This window comes from Anoplophora glabripennis, unplaced genomic scaffold, assembly GCF_000390285.2.
Source record: "Anoplophora glabripennis isolate ALB-LARVAE unplaced genomic scaffold, Agla_2.0 scaffold89, whole genome shotgun sequence".
In the NCBI taxonomy this organism is placed as follows: Eukaryota; Metazoa; Arthropoda; class Insecta; order Coleoptera; family Cerambycidae; genus Anoplophora; species Anoplophora glabripennis.
Genome location: NW_019416262.1, coordinates 598,592 through 624,820, shown reverse-complemented (window position 1 = coordinate 624,820; position 26,229 = coordinate 598,592). Strand labels below are relative to the sequence as shown.

At 30.6% G+C, this 26,229-nt stretch overlaps 1 protein-coding gene across 6 annotated transcripts in view; it reads left to right on the top strand.

The window, feature by feature from the left end:
* LOC108903675 (amyloid beta A4 precursor protein-binding family B member 1-interacting protein) overlaps positions 1-26,229 on the top strand; it is a 540,243-nt gene that overhangs the window by 497,108 nt on the left and 16,906 nt on the right. For 4 of the 6 annotated variants that reach the window (XM_018705927.2, XM_023457317.1, XM_018705925.2 and 1 more), the window contains one exon: positions 23,337-23,544. In XM_018705927.2, the coding sequence (XP_018561443.1) occupies positions 23,424-23,544 (121 nt within the window). In that variant the 5' untranslated portion in view covers positions 23,337-23,423. Of the gene's footprint in view, positions 1-19,578; positions 19,983-23,336; positions 23,545-26,229 lie in introns of those variants that run through there. The other 2 variants (XM_018705928.2, XM_018705924.2) reach the window with 2 other exon arrangements.

The window sequence follows — 26,229 nt, the reverse complement described above, 5'->3', positions numbered from 1 at the left end:
CCGTTACTTCAGCATGATATAGAGTAATCATAAATGAACAAAAAAGTTGTATATTACAGGGGCGTAAGATTAACAGTTTTCAAAATACAGCAAGTATTAATATTGGTGAGTTTCATTACAACGTGACAACAGCGCTTAACCTAACGCTACACAGCTGGTGCATACCACTTGTGCACGCGGCAGATTTGTCTTCCGGAAAAAATGTAAACAACTATTATTGTGAAACATTTAGCAAATTTCAAGACAATTGTTATCCGTAATTTAATTTTAGTAATTATGAATCTCTTAAAACAGGAACTTGACTTTTAATCAAATTATGAATTTGAATAATCATACGCATTAAAAATAATTTAGGGACTCACCAAAAATCAAAATTCAGTAATTTTTAAACGCACAAGTACAAAACAAACTACATATGCTCAAAATGTCTGTCAACATTTTCGATACACGCACATTTTCGAATCCAATTTTCGCGCACTTCCTGGAAAACACCTCAAGAAAAACAAATAGTAGTACGCAAAAAAACACTCAGACCCGTCCAATTTTAGATACCAACTGAATTGCGTAACGCTGGACAGCTTAGTACCTCATGTTATCCGCCGCGCCGTTGTCATATTGCTCGAATTTTATCGAATTTAAAATTTATTACAACGCTAATTATTTTTTAGAATTAAGGATAAAGAACTTCAAAAAAGTGATAAACATTGTATTTTATGTATTATATGCACGCAGTTATGTCAATATTCCTTTATTAATCGAACTTTTGTACATCAAGTTGGAGATTTTGATAATTTTTTTCTCAGAAATGGTTGAGTTTAGGACCCATATCATATAAGGTTTTTTTGTTTATTTTAATGTATTCTATCGTCTGTTGAAATTAAGGCAGTCAAACTTCTAACACCCTGTATAATAAAGCAGTGAATTGGGCTAAGGTATCACACCTTGCCATGTATTTACGTATTAATATTCTACGAAGCTCCCTTTGATTCAAAGGAAGGATCTTCTTATTTCCGGTAGCAGTATGTACGAGTATATACATAACATAGGATGAATTACGGAGCAATAACCGTTATATCCGGCACATTTATCACAAACCTCTGCCTTGGGTGAAGTTAGGTGTATAATAAGTGACGGTATAATAGTTATAAATTGACAAGATTTATCAAATTTGTTAACACACTATGTAAAGGGGTCCTTTGACCCTTCTAATAGATCTAGTTTGTGAGGAGTGAAGAGCATTCTTTTGAAACTAAGGCGTTAATTTGAACGCCGTATACCGGATTGATTCCTGTCGTCAAAGCGAACAAACCCTAAAACGATTCCTTCAACGACTTGACATTAAGTTTTTGATCACTAAAAAAACATCGTATGTACAATCTTCACTTTAAGTGCAGTTCCCTGTTAGTAGCTACTTTCATATCAAAATTTACCCAGTGGCGTCGGAATTAGGAGAGATCTGTGGTAGAAATTGAAAAGGTTAATTGGATTTATCGATAATTTTCTTCTACAAAAATGAGATATACCAAATTTAAAGTTTATATCTTTGGTAGTTTTAGAATTAGTGATCTTAAATTGTGTCTCACTTTCAATCTTCATAAAGCGCTCGGAAATAGTTTCAGGAAAAATGTCTTGTCTCTCTTTTTTTTTTGTAATTTTCAGAAACGGTATGTCCCATGGAAGAAATTCTTATTATATTTGACAAACTCAAAAATTTGAAGCTGCTAATGTCGATCATTATGAGCTTTAAACTAGATACTGTTCCAAATGTTTTAATTAAAAATTAATGAAAAAGGCATAATAAATACATATAATTATTATTTATAAATATAACAATAAATATTGGTTTCTATATTTAATAGAATGAATTTACATGTTGATTTTTCAGGTGAAGTATAAATATTATGTTTTATGAATATTTTTCATAGATGCACTTTGTTGCTAGTAATAATTGTACTAAATTTGAAAACAGTTTTTAATTTCAAAAATGGTTTTGGAGATAACTTAACACATGTTGAGGTTTTGCAAAACCATTAGAAACTATACCAATATTTAAGGTACTCTGTATGTAGTTATCTATTATTGTAGTAAAATATATTTCATTTATTTCAGAAGTAGGTATACCTTCACAGACAGCAGAAATTTATAGTCGATCTTCAGCAATGATTTCTCCCAAACCCTTCACCAGCTAGTTATAATGTTTCAGTTTGATATTGATCCAATGGCACTTTCAAGTTCGGCATAGTGGTATAATTCGATTAAACACATTCATCTGTGGATATTCTCAAACGAAAGTTGAATGTAAATTATCCGCTAACAGAACGATGGCTATAATAAAGGAGAATGAACCATTTGTGGTTAAGGGTTAGGGATTAGAGTTGCCATTTTCTCTCATTTGTCTTCTTTGTCATTTCTGCTTCCTCCGACCTTGTAAGCGTTTATGTCGATAAAATAGTAGTTTTGCACAGGGTTGTCCAGGCCGATTTGGTTTATATGGAAAAAGGGTCAATTACAATGAAATATAAATTGATTTGTTTGGGATTTTTTTATTATTAAATATGTCTTAATAATATAAAAACAAACAGCTTGCATAAAGCTACGATATCTTGCAATTTAGTGTAATAATTATAAAAACTACTATAATTGAATTTATGGTTTCACAGTAGGTTATCATTAGATTTAGAACACTAGAAATATTTTAATAAAAAGTAAATTGGTACTAAATTGTTATTAAGTTAAGCCAATTGTTCTACCTAATTTCTTTCAACAAAAAGAGACGTGTGTCTAATTCTTGGTCTACTGTTTAGAGGAAGTTATGTGCTCTTTGACTGAAACCTTGCTTTTGATTGAAATATACTAAAATCATTAAGTTTCTTTATTACCGCATTTTATGGAAAACTTTTTTCTTTTTTATAAACATATAGATATATTATATAGTACATACTTATTTAATTTTCTGGATCAATTCATTTTGCAATGTAATTAGTTCGAGTTTTTAATTGTTTTATAAAATTGAAAAAAGTGCAAGTTATTCCTATTGTTTGAGGAATTTTGGGCATTCTGCCAACTTGGGTCTTATTTCTTCATATACCTAAATATTTGGTATCGGATTTATTTATTTATTTATACACATATTTACTCCTATTCAAGGGAGTAATTACTAATCAGAGAAGAATTACAATTAGGAAAAAAATAGAAAAAATATCAGAAATAAAAGTATTTGGCACAATATATTATTAACAATTTATTTGAGGGGAAGTTATAAATATTTTTAGAATGAATTTAAATTAGCTTAATATTCTCAATGTAATGTAAGATTCTATAATGTTTAAATTAAATTAATTAAAACGGACTTATTTAAATTCAGCATATTTATCTCTTGTTTATTCATTTAATGCAAATATACACCTACAATATTTTTTAAACATGTTTCACAGAAATGAAACAGGGGGACGAGAGCTTCACATTAATCTTCGTTCTAAACCAGGGATTCCTGAAAATAGGCGGAAAGGTTTGTGTATTCTTTTTTAAAAGAAGCACGTCATATTCAGTTTAAAACACAGCAAACAAAATCAAATTACATAAAGTATTAGCACATCGTCGTTAAATGAACGAAATGACGTCGGTTATTTCAATGGATTTAACAAATTTTTGGAAAATCGACAAATATATGAAGATATTTTCATAGTTTTTCTTTAACGATGATTCTCATAAATTTTGGACCTTTACTCTTGAATTGTGAAAAAATTTTAATAAACACAAATTTAGTTTGGAAATTATAGTTTTTTTATAATTCTCTCTCATTTCCTTTCAATTCCACTGATTAATTTTTTTATTTTACATTTTACAAAGTGGTCCTTTATTATAGCATAGCAAAGTGTAGTTATGGTTCGATACGAAAAAAATGTTCAAATACAATAGAATAAAAATAGAAGGAACATTTTTTTTTAAATAACGAAGAGCCATTATAATTTCAAAAGATGAAAACAACAGATTTTCGAAACATTAACAACTTCTAATTGTACCTAAGTGCGTAATATAATAGTGATCTGTATTTTGTATTTCTCTGCTTTCTGCAGTGTAAGATTTTTGGTTAGGCAAAATTATTTTTGTAAAAATAAAAATAACCCTAAATTGATCCTTTCGACGCAATTTCATTAATTTTTTCATATGTTGCAAAATACCCAAAATATAATGAAAAAAAAACCGAAAATTGTGTCACAAATAAATAACAAATTTTTAGTGTAATTCTTCGATAAAATAATAAAACAAAAACTGATTAAAAGAATGTGTAAATTAGAATTTCATTATTGTTCAAAAATTTGTATTTGTATTTTAGAATAATTTTTTTCAAATGTAAAGGTATGTAAATGCGGCGATAAAATGGTTAGCGCAAAATTCTGCGTATGATGTCAAACAGTTTCTCAGTCTATTGCGATGTTGCCAGATTATTTAGAAAACTTTCCAGAAAATATCGCTCTACAGGAGTCGGCAGGAGACTACTAAGATTTGTAGCAATTTTTAAATATTCGATATGTGAAACGTAATTTTTTTATACAGTGTTTTCTACAGACGTGCCAAATTTACAAATTTCAAAATAATTTTTTCTGTTCGTTTTTTAAATAGAATGCCCTGTATTTAGTGATCCTATTTATATTCTCTTTCACATTTATTAAGATAGATTGTTATTTTCCCTAAGATTTGGAGATATATAATTATTTTATCAATATTTCTTGAATGGGATTATCTTTATTATCCATTAATATTTTATTAATCCAATTTCTCGGAATTAATGAAAATTGAACAAGGTTAGACTTTAAAAGTAGATTTAACTTTAAAAAAATTGAGACGGCCACCGATAATTATTATTAAAACTTAAAGCGGATTATGCTTCTTTGCAATTTTTTTAGTCTCCAAATTTAGTGAAAATAACTATAGTCAGTTAGTGGAAATAAGAAAGAGCATAAAATTCGCGAAAAGATTGTTTAAAATTTGTAAAGTTGATATGCTTATAGAAATTATTCTTGATTAAACATTGTGTTCAGCATCCGATCTTGAACGTACCGCCGCAAAAAATCTATCTGCAAAAAGTCGATTTAAAAGAACAAAATATTTCTCAAACAAGTTAAGCTGGAATCGTGTATCAGTATTTTCTTTTTGTCGTCCAAAATTTGAAAACCCTTTTGTAATTCATTAATCGTATTACATCTAGTCTCAATGCCAGCTATAGCCAATCGTATGACTAAATCAGTAATTTTTAACCAAACTAAGCAGCCTGCGCAGGTCAATATTTATTGGTCCTAGTCCCACCGATATTTTAATTCAGGCTTAATGACGTCTATCAAATTTAATGCCATTTATTCATCTGCACCGGGCCAACGGATAACTTCCAGCGCTGCAACATTTTGAGGACGTCTGGCATTTTTTTAACCCTCTTAACTCGAATCGTTCCGAGCAGGTCTCGTCCTGACACGATCAGGATTGTAGGCGGCTGCGGAAGGATCCCGGGCAGTGTGACGTCATACACGGAAGCATCTCGTCGATTTGTACCGCTCCGTCCATGCCGTTTTACCGGTTTCCCGTTTCGATTTGCTTCAATTTTGCCGTAGTTTGTGTGCAAGTTGCAGCTAATTCTATTCCGTTCATAAATTCATCCAGGATATTGATGGAATTTCACCCGATCTGTTGCGATGATGTGATTTAAGGACTACATTGTCGAAAACAAAACACACGGTTGTCTGTGATTACTTTGTAAGGACTAAACAGCTAAGGTTAGCTTGACAAACTGTTACATATTTACACTAAGTAGTTTGACATGCAGGCCGGACTATGTTTAAAAATTGGAAGTTCGGAAGTAAGGTAAAATTACATGACACCTAGGACAGAATATCTATTTGTATGTTTATAAAAACTAATGAAATATGTTTTCATTTGCGATCTATGTATAAGTGGTCTTAAATTCTAGGTTTTAATCCGAAGATTATTAATTCATGTCGTAAGTTGTGATGTAAAGGAAATATGTTTTTACATAGTTTAATTATTTTAAGGGTACTGTCCTGTTGAATGGTTTATTACCATCATAAATGCAAAAAAGAAAATGTGGCTATGTAGGTTTATTACTAGAAATATACATAAACATGCAATTTTTTAACTAGAGAATAAAAATTAATGCAATTAAAATTCCTGTACAAAAATAGAAAAATTAATAACGTACAAGCTTAATTGTTAAACGGCTTTGTCTTTACAATTTATGTAACGTTAATTGTTAAATTTAACTCTTACAAGGCATACATTAACCATTATTTTATTTTAAAATTTGTTAAATAATTTGAAAAATATAAACAAAAATGACATCCTTGCAAGATTTTCAAATTTATTTCAGTTATATAGTTTTCTAAAAGGCGCCGCAACTCCGCCATTTTTTATCCAATTAAAAAAAAACGGGATTTGCGTTAACGGTTACAAAAGTACCACAAACTAATACTAAACTATAATTTTTTTCGACATTACTTGTACGCCAGGTGATTCTCATTTTTTATCAAACAATATATACTGTCTCGATTGTAGGTACAGGTTATTAAATTCAGTAGAATTCAAATGAAGTTCAAAAATTTTTTATTAAATTGGCATATTGCGAAAACTACAATTTGCTCAAAATTGCAAACCCTAGGCTTACTATAATACCTATTTTTAGATGCCAGTTTTGTAATTATTTGAATACAATTGTATTAATAGTTTTTTTATACGGGATTTAGAATAACGTCGTGTTAATAAACACAAATTGTCCGTGTACATTTTCTATAAAGATTTACTTGTCTTGCATTTATTTATTTATTTATTTATTAAAAAATGTAACAGTTGTTGGTATATTTGCTTTTATATTTTTTAATATTTAGGTTTTTAGATTCCAAATTGCTAAAATGATTATTCAATAATTAACACAAAAAATTTAATTATTGTTGTCTTAAGACACATTGAGTAAAGATATATTTAATCTTCAATGTTATTTATTTATGGAAATGGTCTACACCTATAAATCAGGACTGTAACGCATCTTTTTATCTAATCTAGTAGACGTAACGGAAATAATTAATACTAATTTGATTGCTTTATCATAAATGCCATGTTATCGTTCATTTACATATGCTTGTAATCATTCATTATTTGGACACTATTTAGCATGTTCGATGTTCGTAATATTAAAAGATAATCATACTTTTATGTGAAATGAACAAATTACAGATGTTTATGGGTGTGATATTTATTAGCTCAACTTAATATTTAACTAAAAATTTGTAGAATTTTGATGGAATGTGTAAATTTATATTAATAGGTAACTATTTTCTTATTTTTTCCCGCAATATTATGTACGCGAATTAAGTTATTTAAAATTGCATTTATGTACCTATCAGTATAGTTTAAAAATATTCTCGTTTTCCTCTTTCGTATTAGAAAACAATAGAAAACAGACAAGTTTTATTCCGGCGGTTTTTAAAACAGTTGAAAAAATTATCCTACACATCCTAGATAACGTAACAAAGCAAAAATAAAATATAGTAACTAAAACCACATAAAATATAGCGTGGCGATAGCTATTTTGTCTGTGCTAAATCTTTAGTGAATCATTTTTTCAACATTAAAAACAAACGAATATTTCTTCGCAGAATTATAATTAAGTTAATTTTTATTGTGTTGTTGGTACGTCGCAATCTGTGCGCCATTAAATCTATAAATATTTGTCTAATCCTATATGAAATATAAAATTGGCAATTTGGGCTGTATCCTCATATCTCTTTCTCCCATAATATGCCCTCTCGCAAAGCTGCGTATATTTTATCATTAAGTTTTNTGTGTTGTTGGTACGTCGCAATCTGTGCGCCATTAAATCTATAAATATTTGTCTAATCCTATATGAAATATAAAATTGGCAATTTGGGCTGTATCCTCATATCTCTTTCTCCCATAATATGCCCTCTCGCAAAGCTGCGTATATTTTATCATTAAGTTTTTGCGGTCAACGCGCCATTATATTTTATATCTAATCAAGGGCCATTAGTACGTCCTAAATATTCCTGAATGTTATAAATGAAATAGTACTACAGTTTACTGTAAATCCATTTTGTGTAGTGACATATATATTAAAAAAATTATTATGTAGCAAACATTTTATTGCACTTTATGACTGTGTAATATCAAAAAACTAACTCGACTTGGCAAATTGCAAATAAGTGGTAAAATTACGTGTTTTTTCACTTTTTTTACCGCCCTTTATGTTGTAGACAATTAAATTACCTACAATTTAAAGTAGGTACATAAAGTTATATTTCCTCAATTTATTAACTGTAAAATACATATAGGCCGAACGCGGAAAAATCAGTTTTCGAAAATTGCGTATTATTATTGCAAAAAGTAATGGATGTTGATGAAATTTATGGACAATGACCAAATTCGATTGACCTTGAAATTGTTGCTCTAAAGTATTTGTATTAACAATGTTTCCAATAATTTCGTTAGTTTTTTTTTGCAACTAAATGTTTAGTTACAAAACGTTAATATTAGAATTTAATATCGTAAATATAGGTTCTAATCGATCTAAAGAAACGTATCGAAAAAGAAAAATTTCAAAAAGAAATTAAGTTAAACTACAACTAATAAGTAGTATGTTCAAAAGAGCGTTATAAATAAATTTTCCCAGGGTCAGATAAAAGTCGCTCGGGAATTCGCTCTTTTTGCATTAGAGTTTATTTTTACGGTAATTTAAAAAAAAATCACCTACGCATCTTTGTTCCCAATTTTTTAGAGGCAATTAAAGAAAGAATTAAACTTTTATTTTTAAAAATTTACACTAATAGTTCATATAATAAACGCGCTAGCAGCAGTAAAAGGTGATGTTTATAAAAGTTTCTCTAACTATGAAACTTGCTAGAATACTAAAGGTATTATTTAAGAGCACTTATTCTTGCTCAACTTTTTTTTAATCTNAACTTTTATTTTTAAAAATTTACACTAATAGTTCATATAATAAACGCGCTAGCAGCAGTAAAAGGTGATGTTTATAAAAGTTTCTCTAACTATGAAACTTGCTAGAATACTAAAGGTATTATTTAAGAGCACTTATTCTTGCTCAACTTTTTTTTAATCTGGCAGCTTTGTACCTCTTACTATTTATGAGATTCCCATGGTTCTATTTGAAAAACTTTGGTAATCGCTTCTCATAAGGGCCGATACTGAACGAAAAAATTAGATATTGTTGCATATTTGTAATAATTAATGCTGATATTTTTATAGAAATTGAAGCATATTTCCATCGTACCTTTAAAAAATAAAAATAAAACAAATGTGTATCCGCTACAGTTTCAGTACACCTATTTTTTAATAAAATAACTAATAGCTTCGAAAAGTGATGCAGTATACCCGACAGATAAATATTTAACATGGAATGAATCTAAAATAGACCTTGAACGCTCGCTACGTCGTAATAAAACATAATTGCTCTGAAAGGGAAGTAGTCTCTTAAGTTTTTAAACACACCCTTAGTCTCGCTTATAAAGAGCCCTTGTGATGTATGGTAGCCAAAATTATGGTTGGTTCGTGAGCCAGGTGTCCAGTCGAAATTACTTCTATCAAACAAATGACGGTTTGACAATGCCACACCACCACACCACCACACCCGTAAACTACGGGGAATGAAACACGTGACCGTCTATTAAGGGACGAGTAACTGTTTTAATACACAGCCTGCATCAAATCAACGTTGTTTATGTTGAGTCACGGAATATTCCGCATATTTCATTCACATCTGAAATTACCTATAAGGCCTGTAATATTAATTCATGTACTATACCGTGTGCTCGTTTCCGAATCGCATCATGTGGATCTCGGGGTTATCGTAGAGATAAGGCTCGTCAAATTAGAGCAGTGGTTTTTGTTTTAGCGGAAATGTCAAGTTATTCACTTTTACTAAATGGACTCTGGAAACAAAACATTCAACTATTATTCCAAATTAAATTTTAACATTGAAATTCGAGAATTAAAATTACAATTTTCACATTTCATCGTGTTTTTTCTTAGTTTTGTTTTTTACGAAGTAACGCTATTTTTATTTTGTCGATTCTGACAGATAAAAATAATCACCTGATTGGTTTTATTAATGAAAAAATATATCATAAAAAAATGTCCCCTATATAAAACACTGCACAACACTTGATTGGTTATTTCAAAGAGTAAGGGTAAGGAGAAATATAACTGAAAAAATGTATTGGTTAAAGAGTAACTTCTTAATTAGAGGCAATGGAGTTTATAAACAAATTATGAACTTTTTGTTGGAAGTTTTATTTTCTTTTTCAATCTGCTGTCCTTAATGTTTTTTTTTAATTCTTTCCAAGTCTCCAAAAACTTAAATATTTCAAAGTCCAGTCAAAGGGTTATTTTTATAAACTTACGCTTGCCTAACCATAATTTTTTCGCAATCTGTAATGAAGAGACATTTCAAGAATATATCTGTATGTCACTAACTTTTTTTATATTAAAATAAGTTTGACTACTACTTGACGGATTGATCATTTTGATCGATTAAGGGATTATTAAACTCCAATAATACCATAAATAAATAACTACTAGCAATACATAAATAAATACTCGCAAATAAATTAATAAAATTTTTATTTTAAATATAAATGACCAGCTCGATTCAAAACTTTAGCTCTTACAATATACAGGGTGTAAGAAGTATGACTGGCATAACTTCAGCATGAGATAGAGTAATCATAAATGAACAAAAATGTTGTATAATTACAGGGAGTTTCATCACAACGTGACAACAACGCTATATAGCTGATGCACACCACGTATGCACGCGGCAGACTTGTCCTACGGAAAAAATGTAAACAATTATTATTGTGAAACATTTAGTAAATTTCAAGACAATTGTTTTCCAGTTTTTAAATAAATAAAATAAAATGTAACGATTTTATAGTACGTAGTGTTGTGCTTAACTTTTAACTCGAATTTTGGTAATTATGAATCTCTTAAAACAGGAACTTCGAATTTTTTAATCAAATTATGAATATGAAAAATAGTAATTAAAGTACCCAAAGAATCGCGTCGTCCAAATAATCATACGTATTAAAAATAATTTAGGGACTTACCAAAAAGCAAAATTCAGTAATTTTTACGCAAGTACAAAACAAACATATGCTCAAAATGCCCACCACCATTTTCGATGCACGCACGACACCTTCGAATCCAATTTTCGCGCACTCGCTGGAAGACACCTCAAGAAAAGCAAATAGTGGTACGCAAAAAACACTCCACGGTCTAATTCCAGATACCAACACCAATTGAATTGCATGTTACTGGACAGCTTAGTATCTGTAATTGTAAATATGTTGTAATTTGAAAATATCAATGTTTCTTTTCTGACATGTGTAAACACTGTGTAATAACACGAATCAATAAAAATGTAAAAATGTAAAATTTAAAATGTAATGTACTTCGTGTTAATGGCCGCGCCGTTGTCACATTGCTCGATATGAATTTTATCGAATTTTACATTTATTACAACGCTAATTATTTTTTAAAATTAAGCATAAAGAAGTTCAAAAAAATTTATAAACATTGTATTTTATGGTATCCTGTGCACGCAGTTATATCAATATTCCTTAATTAATTGAACTTTTGTATATCAAGTTGGATATATTGATAATTTTTTTTTTTCGGAAATGTTGAGTTTAGGGCCCATGTCATATGGGTTTTTTTGTTTGTGACGTATTTTATCGTTAGTTAAAATTAAGGCAGTTAAACTTCTAACACCCTGTAGATGGCTCTAAAAATCTTACATTATTGACTCTCTTGCGTTTTCTGGTTTAGGTAATTTAAAATGTAGGATTCGTATCTATCACATTTAAAATCTCATTGAAATATTTGCATTTGATTCAAAATACAGTTTTCTTTAAAACTAATTATTTTCACTTTCTAATACAAAAAGTTTTGTGAGTGTCTGAGGCAATGCAGGGGAAATAAGAAAAAAAGAAAAAATAAGCTAGATAGGTAAATCATTTTCATAGTAGTTAAGTTACGCTAATTAGCAAGTGATACTGTCGTAGAGATAAATAATAATGAAGTAGAAGAGAAAGAATATGCGATTTGAAATTCTAATGAAGAGTGAAAATAAAAAAAACTTACAATATTTTTTTTCTTGAAAGTGGAAAATATTTTATTTCAGTAAAAATTTTCAGGTCGGTCAACTCAAATTCCAGATAAACATATTTTTTAACAAAAGTAATGATATTTAAATTTTTCACCTCAATTTTGTTAACTTAACTTTTAAAATATTGTCATAAAACTATCTGGATCAAAATTAAGTTAAAATCTGATTTTTTTATCTTAGGTATATTAGCAACAGACCTTTGATACATTTCAATGTCTGTTTTGTAGGTATATAAACCAATACTCATTTTATAACTGACTAGTATTACTTTTATTTATTTATTTATTATTGTAAGGAACTATTTTAGTTGATGTAACTATTTATTTAAATATTTTATATATTTTTTTATAAATGTATTAATTGAACGTAATAGCATTTAACACTTGAAACGAATCATTTATTGATTGTACTAGTTTTTGCGATCGAATTTTTTGCTAGTCTGCTAGTATTGATTTGTTTATTTTTAACACAGTGATGCATATTATAGAGCCACTAATTACATTTGATTTGATTCAGTTTATGCAAGTGTTACACTTAGAGTAAAATAAATCGCAATTGTAACAGAAAATTAATTTGCTTGTTATATTAATGTTTTTGCTTTATGTAATCAAAGTTTTGGCAATATCTTGATCTTTGATTATATCTGATTTATAGTAGAACAGAGAGTAGAAAAAAATGATGTTGAGCAAAATTAAAGGAATAAGATGCACATCTGATAATTCCCTAACTGACCTATTTTTTAAATTTGTCCTTGACATGCCAGTGACACACGTTGATTGATTGGTCACTTTTCATCATGATGACCACTTCCCTATTGAATAAGGTGGTTCTATAATCTTCCGATGCCTTTGCTCGTAGATTAAACTAAAGCAAGACCATGTGTCAGAAAGTTCGTTTTTATCCACTCGTCCTCATTTTCTTTGAACCTGTTAAAACTTAAAAAATTAATGAGTTCCGAATTCCAAAGAAACAGATTGGAGGACAATAAATTCTCAAAATTGTCGGTAGAAATGTAAAAAATTAGTGGCTTTTAAAGTAGTTAAAGAAATTCTGATATGGAAAAAAAAATTTAGAGGACCCATTAAAATCACAAAATTTAAAAACAAAAGAATAAACATAGGGGAAGTCTATATCCTATTTTCAGACGGATAAAGGTATTCGAGGCTGAAAAGCCTAAATGACTACGTATTTTATTAATTTCATAAAAAAAGTAATATGAGGATTTTTATTCAAAATAATCAAAAGTCCAAAAAAAATCTTCGCCGCAGAAATTTTTAAATGTCAAAGGCACCACGAAAACGTTCACTCGATTCAAAAAAATTGACATTGTTAGAAATTGTTTTCAACTTTTACTTCTCATTTGGTTACATTGTTCTTAAAACTATGTTTTGAACAAAAAATTCATATACTTAATTTTTTTTGTAACGCTAATAGTTTTTGAGGTATTTTCGTTCTTAGTGGCTGTACATTCTAATATACAGGGTGTTTCATAATAATGTGCAAATATTTTAAGGAGGTGCTTAGAAAGTAATTTTAGTTGAATGGTATTTTTTGGTAGTCTTTTTTTCTAGTTTCTTCTGGTAATCTTTGAATGAAAGAAATCTCTTGGTTTTATTTCTCTCACAACTTTTTTCTACGTTAGCCAATTCCAACAAGAAAAATAGCTATTAATACTATATTTTATTTAGAAACTTTTTTTACTCTTCCCTTTTTTTCGTACGTTTAATGGTTTACAAGCAAAAAATAAATTATTTTTCCTTGACAATTAGGTACACATAACAGTTACCTAGATTTTTCGAGGAATTTCACACTATATTTAGATTGTTATTGCGACGTTTCGGTTGCGAGAAACCATCATCAACTTTCTTTTTCTTATGGCCCCCATATTGAATTTCAAGCTGAACAAATAGAGCATTTTTTTGGTTTTTCAATATATAAATAAGAAAAAATTTCAAAAATCAATATTTCAATATTTTTAATAAATCTGGCAACACTGCATAATTTTTCGAAACTATAATAGTCTCGAATTTTTGTAAATGCTTATCATCAATGTCATTGTGTTGAGTGAAAAAATTATAGTAATGGCCACATTTAAACAAAAAAGCGCTATTGGTAGTCTATGCATCTTCATGACGATAATATTTTCATTGTTCCAAACTGTTTGTCATTTTGAACTAGATATTGTTAATTATAGAGCTAATTGTATATACATGTGAATACGTTGCTATTTATTTAAATTTGTACTCAATAGAAAAAGTGGATAGTAACGATTCAAAAAATTCTTCGTAATTACTATACAATATTATTAGACACATACCTACTTCTTGCTTGCAGAACAAATATCAAGCGCGCAAGTTGTGCAAGAACAGAATAAGTGACATCACCTTATCCCGCTCTTACACCAGCCTGTAGCAGGGAATAAGCGATTTTATTTTATAGTTCGGGTTCTATTAACCCCACATACTCCATATTTACACCAAGCCATACCATGTTTCCAAAATATGGATTTATGCCTTTTTTCAAATATGTACTTTCAAAGAAATCTAACGTGGGTATATTCTAGGTACAACGTGTTACCACAAGTCTTCAAAGTATGTTATTTCATGGTATTTAATTGTTATTCATCATGTTGTTCATTGTTATTTCATGTTATTTCAAAACGGAGTATTTCGTACTCTTCATGGTTACAACAAAACTATCTATACCTATCGAATCATTCATAAAAAAGTTAATTCTGGTTCTTAATGAACTACGCTATTTACTACAGTAAAGTTCGTTGACTGAAAACGTTAGATTTATCTCATTTACTTGCTCAGATATATGGTTATTGTATTTTTGTCCGGAACACCTCCGTAGATAGCGTGCAGAGCCTAACTGCCTAAAACAAAAGTCTGGGTGCGGCCCTCGCTTCACCTAGGTTACTGGCCCTACTGGCTTTTCTGAATTCAATAGCCCTTCTGTCTAGTTTTAAATTACGCTTTTGACAGTTCATTAAATGTATTCACTGCTCTACATGACTAGTACTTATTCGTCCTTTAACACGAAGTGCTGGCACACCTACTAAGAGCAAGGGATTAATATCCATATTGCCCGACATTTCTTGTTAAAATGTTTGTAAAACATGTTTAGAATCACTTAATAGACAACCAACGTGAGTTAAAAACTCACAACTTTTTTGCTTATCCTCAGAACAATGACTGCTCATACACCACCCTTAACTCGGGTTTGATTTGCTAGGAAAGCGGTTCAGTAATATAGCGGCCGTAATATGACGATACTGACGTCGCCTAGTGTTAAAGGAAAAGACGGTCGTAATGGCGGTGAGCACAGATGTAAATCTAAATAGAAATGTGAAATGTGACGTTGTGTGTATTCAGAATGTGTAATTTATTGTTAACATGGTTTGTAATATGAGATTTTTTTTTAACCAAATATCGGCAATTTATTTTAGGTATACAAAATCATTCAATATTTCATTCTGTTTGCGACTCTAGTTATTATTTTCAGACTTTGTCGACAAAAAAAACAATGAATAATTCGCCTCGTGTGCTCATAGTATGTACCATACAAAAACATTGTAGCAAGTATTTCCACCTTCAAAATCTTAACTTGGCACATTTTTTACGTGAAGATGGTGTTTACCTCTCTAGGGGAACCCACATCTGTTTACATTCTATTATAACGTTTTTTGTGATGTTATTTACCGTTATGTTACGGCACCTTTTTTCTAGGAAAAAAATCAACGTGAATTTACCATACGCGCCGTTATATTATTTGGGACGCGAGATTTTTCGGCTCTTTCTTCTAGATTGGAGCAATAATAAATGCACCCGTCATTAATTTGCGTGCTATATGATTTATTTTCTTTTATTTGAATTGCATTTTAGAATATTACTCTATGAGCAATTTGTGACATGCCAAATGACATATTTTGGCCATAATTTCAAGGTTTTTTTTCGTTTGAATTGAAACGTTCTGGAGAATCAAGCTGCTAGATGTGCTAAGGCAGCTTTATAGGCGTTGCATTTTTTCATGTGACGATAGGATTTTAAAAGGAAAGAGTGTATCTATGTGTCTGGTAAGCTAACAAATACATCAGCTTATTGTCTTAAGCACTGAAAATCTAATCAATAATCGATTGTATGTCATACAATATATGAGAATGAAGTTTACCTTAGGTTTGCTAAACATTACAGAGTTTCAATCACAAAGATGGAGATATACAATGTAGGAAAATACCGATGGTCTATCACAAGTTACGTGAGAGCGATAAAGTAAGCCATAGAAATCCATGTGATAGACAAGGATGGTTATAATGAAGGCGTCTAATAGTCAACGCCCATTTCGCCCTTCCACAAATCAGATCCACTTCTTATTTGTGGAAGGGCGACATGGGAGTTGACTATTAGACGCCTTCATTATAGCCATCCTTGTCTATCACATGGATTTCTATGGCCTACTTTATCGCTCTCACGTAACTTCTGATAGACCATCGGTACTTTCCTACACTGTATATGATAAAAAATGCTGATTTATTGAAGAATTATTTTCTGTAGACGAACAAGAAATGTTATGAAGATTTAAAAATGTATAATATAAATTTTCCAGATTTTTGTTTGGTCTTGTTCCACGTTTATTTGAAGCGGTACATGAAAATTAAAAAAAAACATTTTTGAGGCAATTTTTTCTTCTCTGCTGGAATACGCAGTTAGATTTCATTGGACTGATTTATTTTTTACTAACCAGCACCTCTTTAATAGTAAATTAAAATATTTTTTTTATTTTCTCACAGTTGAAACATAGAAGAATGTAATTTGAGGTGTTAAGTACTTTCTCTTATCAAAAGCTTTACTACACCGATGTTTTTAATCATCTCGGGCGTTCAAAAAGGGTTGGAATTTGCAATCCTTAATGGTATTTTCGTTGTATATTTGTTCAGAATTGAAAATTTGCAATTCAGGAAATGCTAGTTAATTTGCCTTATTTACAAATATTTGTCTTTTGCATTTTTTCACTAATATCCGTTCCATTTTTTACTATCCCTGTATAAAATTTTTCCAAGTATTAAATCTAAATTGAAACTAAAAATGTGTCTGGTGCAAATTTTCAAATATAAGAGGTAATAAACCTCATGTTTAACACTACTTCAAAAGTAATTTTTTGTGTTCATTATAAAATTAGATCTTTAAAAATATTTAACTAGACTACCACTAAACTAATCTTTGATTCTAGGGGTTATATATTTAAAATTTATTTTTGTGTAGTACTGTGAGAAAAAATACCGACAAAATACCACATAAAAATAACTACATACGATAGAACAGTAATAACACTCAGAAAATTAATTTACAGTGAATTTTATTTATTTATGGAATTTTTGAGAAGTGTTAAAGTACAAATAAATCAGATAATTCGTTGCCGTATGTGAACTTTTACATGTAGTAACGTTGTGTGTGATGTATATTAATCTATCCTAATTTAAAAATAAACCAACCTCAATATTGTTTTCATTAATAACAGTAATTAATCTAGGTCAGATGCCTCGTAATACACAAGAGTGTTATTAAGGAAGTGATCACTCGGTTAAAACTTTAAAATATGTCAATGCTAAAAAATATAAATGACAACAAAACAAATAATATGTTTGTTAATAGAATTCGAACAAAATAAAATTTGGATGAAAAGTGCCCCTAAAAATACTTTTTTCATGGTTTGATATATCCCTATAGAAACACAGAATTTCATATAAAGAAAAGAGATTTTATTAATTAAAATTTTTTTTACATGTTTTTAAATGGTAGACATTGTCATTAAATATGAAAGAGGATTTCAGACAAATGTCCTTCGCGACTCGTTTGTCATACTCGACTTCTTTTAAGAAGAAACTCAACTTTTTGAGGAATACTCATAATTATCTGTAACAAATGTAACCAAAGCTTCTTCAGATCGAAATAACCATTGCTTAAAACATTTCAATGATTGGATTAATCAGTCATGAAGCTTATTTTTTATTTAAAATGTAGATGTCACTAAGAACACATTCAATGATCCATTTTTTGCAATTTTTTTTATTATTAGTGATTTAAAAGAAAATTATCTCAAATATTTTTCTGAGATATGGCCCTGAAATTTTGCCGTTCTAGATTCAGAGGACTATACCACTTATTCGCAAATGAAGGGCTAGAATCTGGATGAGGATGAGCCCCGCAAAATAACTGGTTCTCCGTAAGACTAATTCGTATACTGAAATTCCTGAAACAGGACTTCCACATAAAAATGCCCACTCCAATATATTTATTTAAGTGTTCAGGTAATTTGCGTGCAAACATGAGGAAAAGTGACCTATTTCCGTAACAACGCAAACACCCTTAACCTACATTACTTACACTACGGCTATTAGTCTTATATCTGCGGTTGGGTGTTCCACATAGTCATGTTTTAAAATTTTGCTTGTAAATGGTGAAACTTATCTGAGGTAAATTGCCTTCTCATTACTTTAGTGACAACAACGCGTCTGATATAGAAAGCGCGATTCTAATTATGGAGAATTCTATATATAGCAAATGGTAAATAACCGTTTTGTAATAAATATTACTTGCAATTTTCTGCCACTTTATTGTAATCTGAAGAAACTGTTCGTTATCAAGGTACAGTAATATTTTACTTTAACTGAACTAAATCTAATAATTTGGTTGATTTATTTTACAGGTAATAGATACTTTGTCTTAAAAAACTGAATTATCTGTTTCTTATAGTCCTAATTCACTGACACTTTTTAAACTAATCCATAATTTTAATAATCAAGTCTAGTATTTGGGATTAATCAACAATAGATTTTTTTTATTTTCAAATAATACCTTTTCATCTAAAGGATGTTAAGCCCGAATTAAAAATTTTAAACATAAACGTGGATACGGTGTTTCAGGAAAAGTAAAATTTGATATCGAGAATTCCCTAATGCTGGGGCCACACTAGCGCCTAATACCGTTAATTATTATCGCACTATCTTTCATTAAACGTAGGTATAATTATGACTTTATTGTCGTCATTATTATTAATAGCGTAACCACAGTGTATGAGGTATGTTTAGAAAATAACCAAACTTTTTGAACTACGCGTTAATGGAGTTATTTAGTGATATACGGTTGGTTGCACTGCGCATGACCTCTGTAACCACAAATGTATGAATTCATAGAACAATGATGCAATGTAAATTTTTGCGTGAAACTGGGGAAAACTTTCACGGAAACGTTTCAACTTTTGAAGCAATCTTATAGAGATGATGCATTGGGTGATACGCAATGTTACGAATGGTTTCCACGATATAAAAGTGGTCGTCACTCAATTGAAGGTAATCCTTCCCCGACCACGTAGGCCTTCGGCTTCAACTGATTACTCCCACATTCAGAAAGTCAAAGATCTGGTGCGTGCAAATCGTCGATTGACTGTCAGATAAATTGCAGAAAATATTAGCACCTCAATTGGGTCATGCCATGAAATTTTGACTGGAAAATTGAACATGCATATTATAGTGGCAGTAAAATTTGTTTCTAGTTTGATTTTTTGGCAACTCCTTGAACGATGAAACATTCATTCGAGGATCATAATGGGAGAGAAAGCTGGATTGACGGCTACGACATTAAGACAAAAGTTAAAACATCACAATGGATTGACGAAGGTTCTCCATGTCCTAGGAAGTCAGTGTCGATGCAATGTCAAAGTGATGTTTTTTTGTGTGACTTCAATGGAATTGTGCATTTTAAATTCTTGCCTTATGGTGAAACAACAGGGTGTCCCAGTGTCAGCGTACAAAAATTTACCACGAATTAGACCAGACCAAAAGAAGGTTAAAATTCTTATAAAGTATAATAACAACTTTCCGCAATAACTCAAAAACCCGTTCAGGGATTTAAGTAATTTTTGGTTGAAGTGTACATCTATTAAAGGTCATCACATGGTGTTTATTTCGATTTGAGGCCAGGGGCAGCCTAGGCCAACTTGTCCTCAAGGTTATGTCTTCATAACTTTTGCATATCCTAGTTTTATGTAATTTGATTACGTTTTCCTGAATCTGCAATCGATTCTGAACAAAAAATGGACTCTTGTTTCATAGCTCAAAATAAACCGTTTCCGAGTAAATTAGGTCTAAAGTATCGAATGCATTAATTCGTAAAAAAATGCATGTAAAGATTTTATTTCTTGTTATCTAGTAGGTACCTACCATTATAAATAACAAAGTTCTTTACCGTTAAGGTACAGTTCCCATGTAGCTGCGGCTCAATGAATATGAAGAAAATAAACAAGATTTCTGTGAATTATTTAATATTATGACAATATTAAAAATAAAAATAGAAAACAATTATATCAATAAATGCTCGAAATGCTGTCCATTTACTTCAATGCATGACCGACGTCGTTTGACCAAGAAATTGTAAACCCTTTTTATTAATTTTTTTAAGTAAATCGACTCTCGTGTTACTGGGTTTGGCATACACCAGTTGCTTCATATGACCCCAGTAAAAAAATCAAACGGGTTGAGGTCAAGGAACCTGATAGACCACATAATAGGTCCTTTTTCCCAATCTGGAAAATATAAAACGAGCCACGCAGATACCTATCTTCCGTTACGAGTAGGTGCTCCATCTTATTGGTAGTACATTTGATTTCATAAAGCTGAGGGAACGTCATCTAGTATGCCATCAACAATATTTTCTAAAAAATCCGCGTAGCTCTCTGAATTCAAACGGCCTACAACAATTTGAGGAGGCAGAATGACTCCGTTGAAGATTCCCCTTCTTTGAAACGCGAAGGATCATATCATATGCTCATTTTCAATGGATCAAACATGAACATTTTTTAAATTATTTATAGCATTTCCCGTAAAGATAGTTTCATCGCTCCACAATATCTTTCGATGGAAATTTTCATCATTATCGATGTTTTCTAAGAACTACCTGCAAAATTGTATCCTTTTTTCGGAATCACCAGGATGCAAAGTTTGTACTTTATGTAGGTGGTATGGGTGCAGTTCTTCTCGGTTTAAAATTCTCCAGACGCTGCTTCATGGAATACCTACTTGTGTTGATATTCTTCGGATAGTGGTGGAAGGATCATCAACAACAGCAGCTATTACATTTTCTTCTAAAATGCTTGCATCTTCCAAATTACCTCTTATTCTGGTATTTCCCATTTTAACACTCCTGGTCTCACGGACTCTTTGGAAAACTCGATGGAATACATCCTGTCAAGGTTGCCTTCTGTTTGGAAACCTGCGTAGATACTATCGTGAGGCCACCAATGAATTTCTATGACAGAAATCGTAGACAAATATCATATCGGCATATCCGTTGTTGGAAAATTTGATAATACTTAATATCTTGTTGTTTTGTAAACTTAATTTCTCGTAACTTCAAGTACCATAATTAATTTTGACATGTACGCTTGTAAACAACTTTGTTTTTTATAATGACAGGTACCTACTAAATAACAAATACAATCTTTACATACATTTTTCTACGAATTAATGCAGGCGATAGTTTACCAATTTACTCGAAAACGGTTTATTTTTGAGGTATGAAACAAGAGCACATTTTTTGCTCAGAATCGATTGCAGATTCAGGAAAACTTAATCAAATTACATAAAACTAGGATATCCAAAAATTATGAAGATATAACCTTGAGGACAAGTTGGCCTAGGCCGAAATAAGCACTATGTAGTTTTAACGACCTTTAATAGATGTACACTTCACGCAAAAACTATTTAAATCACTGAAACGGTTTTTGAGTTATTGCGGAAAGTTGTTATTATTTTTTTCTAAACAACACCCTGTAAGCCAGTGAGAGTGCATCACATAAAAATATTTTATAAGCATTTTAATCTTATTTTGATCTGGTCTACCCCCTGGTAAATTTTTGTATGCTGACACTGGGACATCCTGTATACTATCAAGGCGTTTTACAACGGTTACGCGAAAAAATCAGAAAAAAGAGAACAGAGTTGTGGCGAGACAACTCTTGCTTCTTGCACCATGACAATGCGCCCGCACACTCAGCTTAGTCAAATCGTCAGTTTTGTGTTAAATATCAGATTACTGTCCTCCCCTGACACCTCCTTACTCGCCAGACCTGGCTCCTTGCGATTTTTTCTTATTTCGGAAATTAAAACCATGACTGAAAGGATGCCGTTTTCAAACTATTGATAACATCAAAGCAAATTATTTTTAAAAGCGCGATAAAAACAATTTTATCAATTTTTTGCAAAATTGGTAGTTCTAGTTATGTTCGGTTTATTGTATTTAGTAATATTTCGAACATTAAATTTTAAGTTGGCCCAATTAATTTCGAAACACTCTGTAGCATACAGAGCGTAACCAGTTTTGCTAGAAATAATTTTAATATTTTCATGTAGTTACTCAAAAGATTTAAAAGGTTTTGCCTGTTTCAAATTGTTGGGATCAGTTTGTGGTTCTCATATTTCTTTCTTTATTTCCAAATCTGCCACCACCAGAAATTGTGTAACTTCCTGATACAGCTTTCATTGTATCAAATTATATCATTGATAATAATTTAATTTAAATTAAGTATCGTTTTGTAGAACTCCTGAGCGATTTTGTTTTATTTTTCTCGTTGACTTTTGTTCATTTTAGGTGAATAATCAATTTAAAAATATATAATCTATGTACATATGTCCCACTTTTGACTTATGGCAATATCATCTGCAGAGACATTTGTACAAACGGATGTGTTGGCATACAGGCTATCCCAAATCTAATCTGCAAAGCAGCCTTGAATCGTGTAATAGATGATTAATAAAAAAATACTATCGACATAGGATCAGAAATGTATTTTACAAAACAAACAGGGCGTTAATTTTACATTTTAAAGATTTTTAGTACATCCTCAGAAACGAAACATGACATCAAATTCACATTTGGTACAAATTGTAATTATTTATGTTCGTGGAAATTGCAAACATCAAGTTCTTTTATCACTTTGGTAGATTAAAAGTAATATTTATTTTTTGTACACTCTCAATAAAAGCTTTTACTAATTTATTATTAATTCAAGAATGGATTCCATGTAACCAAATTATTTGAGCGTATATTTCAATAACCTATTTTCTTGTTTTCAGGGGCTGGACCAGCTCAACTCTACGGCTCACCTGAGGCCGTTAAACTCGGAGATTACGGCTCCCAGAATAGATAGTTATCGTTTTTCTATGGCGAACCTGGAGGACTCCCAGGATGTGGACCTCGACGCCATTCTCGGAGAACTGTGTGCCCTCGAAACCGTCTGCGATAGAGAAATTGGCCATGCTAGAGACAGCAAACGACTTTCAGGTAGGATTAAATATTTTGATTTTCATATTTATACAGGACAATCTAATACCATCAAACCGAAATAGGTGATGGGTGATTTAATTTTAAGAGAAAAAGTGTCATTGAAGATAATTATGTCAAGAAACTATTGACAATATGAGTGAGTATACAAGGTGTTTATTAAGTATTTGTGCAAACTTTAAAGGGTGAATCTTCGACTAATTTTAAGATAAAAAGTTCATATGAACATGGGTTCGAAACGCTTGGTTCTTGAGATGCAGAGCGTCAAAATTTTGTTTTGTTTTGTTTCAACAGTTATTGTATATTAATAACTTATTTGTAGAAGTAGTTTAGTCCTAGTCTTGTAAATGGTCTAAGTCTGTTATATCGCAATTAAAATTAGTCAAAGATTCACCTTTTAAAGTTTGTACAAGTACTTAATAAATACCCTGTATAATGATGAAGTTCACGTTTTAAAGATAGATAGAAGTTCCTTTCTAATAAAGCTTCTGTGAGATTATGAAACATAAAAATATGTACCTACATTTTCTCATAGTCATTTTCCCACTTTTCCCTATTGCATACAGGGTGTTAATGATAAGTGTTGCCAAACTTTAATGGCGTATTCTCCCGATGAAAATAATCAGCATTTGTCGTATAAAAATTTTTGATAGAACGCTTCTCTACGGAGATACAGGGTGTTAAAAGTTTCAAATATTTATATGATTTTTCCTGTAACTTCACTGGGAAAAAATATTTAGTGATAAAAGGGGGATGACAATTTTTTAGTAGGGACTATTTTTTCATGGATAACTTATTCCGAAATACACTCCAGAGGCGTAGTTATTGCGGGAGTAGGGGAACTGGATTATTTTCATCGGTAGAATACGCCATTAAAATTTGGCAAAACGTATCATTAACACCCTGTATAATGCGAATATAAGAACTCAGGAAAAACTGCATACTAATTTGAATTGAATCACTAGCGCCAGCAATTTGTTTTAAAATTGTTTGGTTTTGAATGAGATCAGAAAATTGAAATTGAAAATTGAATTGAATTGCTGCTCTGAAACTTCAAAAAGTTACTCCACCACTATTTATATAAAGTTTTTTTTTATAAAATAGGTCGTGAAAGTTAAAATATGAAAACTTTTGTTGTAGGTAACAGTCGAAACAAATCAGAAAATGAGAAAATAATAATTTCCTTTTGTTTGTAACTAAATACATCGAACTCTTTTTTAAATCGAATTCTCCGATAATTATTTCAAAGTAACACATTTGTACTAGGACGCCTGTGTGTAACTATATTTGTGAACATGAACCTCTCAATTTTTTATAAATAAATCAGTTTCAGTACATGCTAATAAATAAATAAATGTCAAGTTATGTATTTAATATCGATCGAAGTTTATAATGAATAATTGAGACATTATAAACTTAATATACAACATGCGTGTATGAATATAGTAGAAAATGCAATTACGAAATTACTGGTTATCGTACGCATTAATCTCTCTCGATATGATACAACATGAACAAAAATCAATAATGTGGAGAGTACTCAGATATAACAAATCGTGTACTCCATCGTAGTATTCGTGTACTGCAATTTATACATGTAGTGAAATTTATGAATTAACTTGTTATTTAAATAACAAGAAACAATGTATTTCGTTATAAAAAATATATTTTTTATAGTAATAAATCGTTTTATTAATCGAAATAAATATTTCAGTAACAAATAACACAAATAACAATGGCTTGTTAAAATTATGGACCTTATGAAAGAAATATGTGTACAAATGGAAAACTATCTACTATAGAAAAAAGAGGTGCAGGAAATTTTACAAACACAACATTTTTAAAAATAAAGAAATGAGTTTTCCTTAAATGCTTATGTCGATTATACAGGGTGATTCAGAACTTATCCAAAAAAAATTCTGGTTGTACAGGGGACCCTTACAAATACAATTTTGTAAAGAAAAAATCAAAAAGGTCAGTTCGAAATTGATTTAAAAATACACTTCTGCACGACACTGGAAACTGGTCCACTGTAAAACCTGACCTCGCACAATGCGACCGGTATCGCGGCGTGATAAAAACGGACAAAAACTTTTGCAAGGAAAGAAATATATGTAAATAGAATTTTATCGCACCTATTTTATATCGGCAAATTCAAATGCTTTTGCCTGTATTAATTATTAATAAAATTAATTTGTGTTTTTAAATAATAAAATCATTTGACATACCCAATGCTGCAACAGCAATTGTTCAAAATTTTATCCACTCACGTGTAAACACTTTTGGGTCCGTCTTACTCACTATCTACGAACTAACACAAATGATGTCTTGCTTCACCATAACACAAATACTTCACCATAATACAAATGTTGTCTTGCTTTACCATAAATTAAAACGATATCCATCAACTCTGAGTTGCTATACACGCAAGCCATTTTTGACACTAACTACTAAAAAACTTATGTAATACCACAGATAACAGTTAAAAACTACCGCAATGACGGATTTCAGTATTAGGAGTCACATGGCTCTCCACGCGTATTGCGAATGACGCTAGAGGCTACAGTTGCCCAGCTATGGAGAGGTTTAATGTGCTATAACTTCAATAATTTTTTCTCAGAAACTAAGGATTTTACAAACATTTTTTTTTTACAATATTGACTCCATTTCTCATGCCGCATCTAT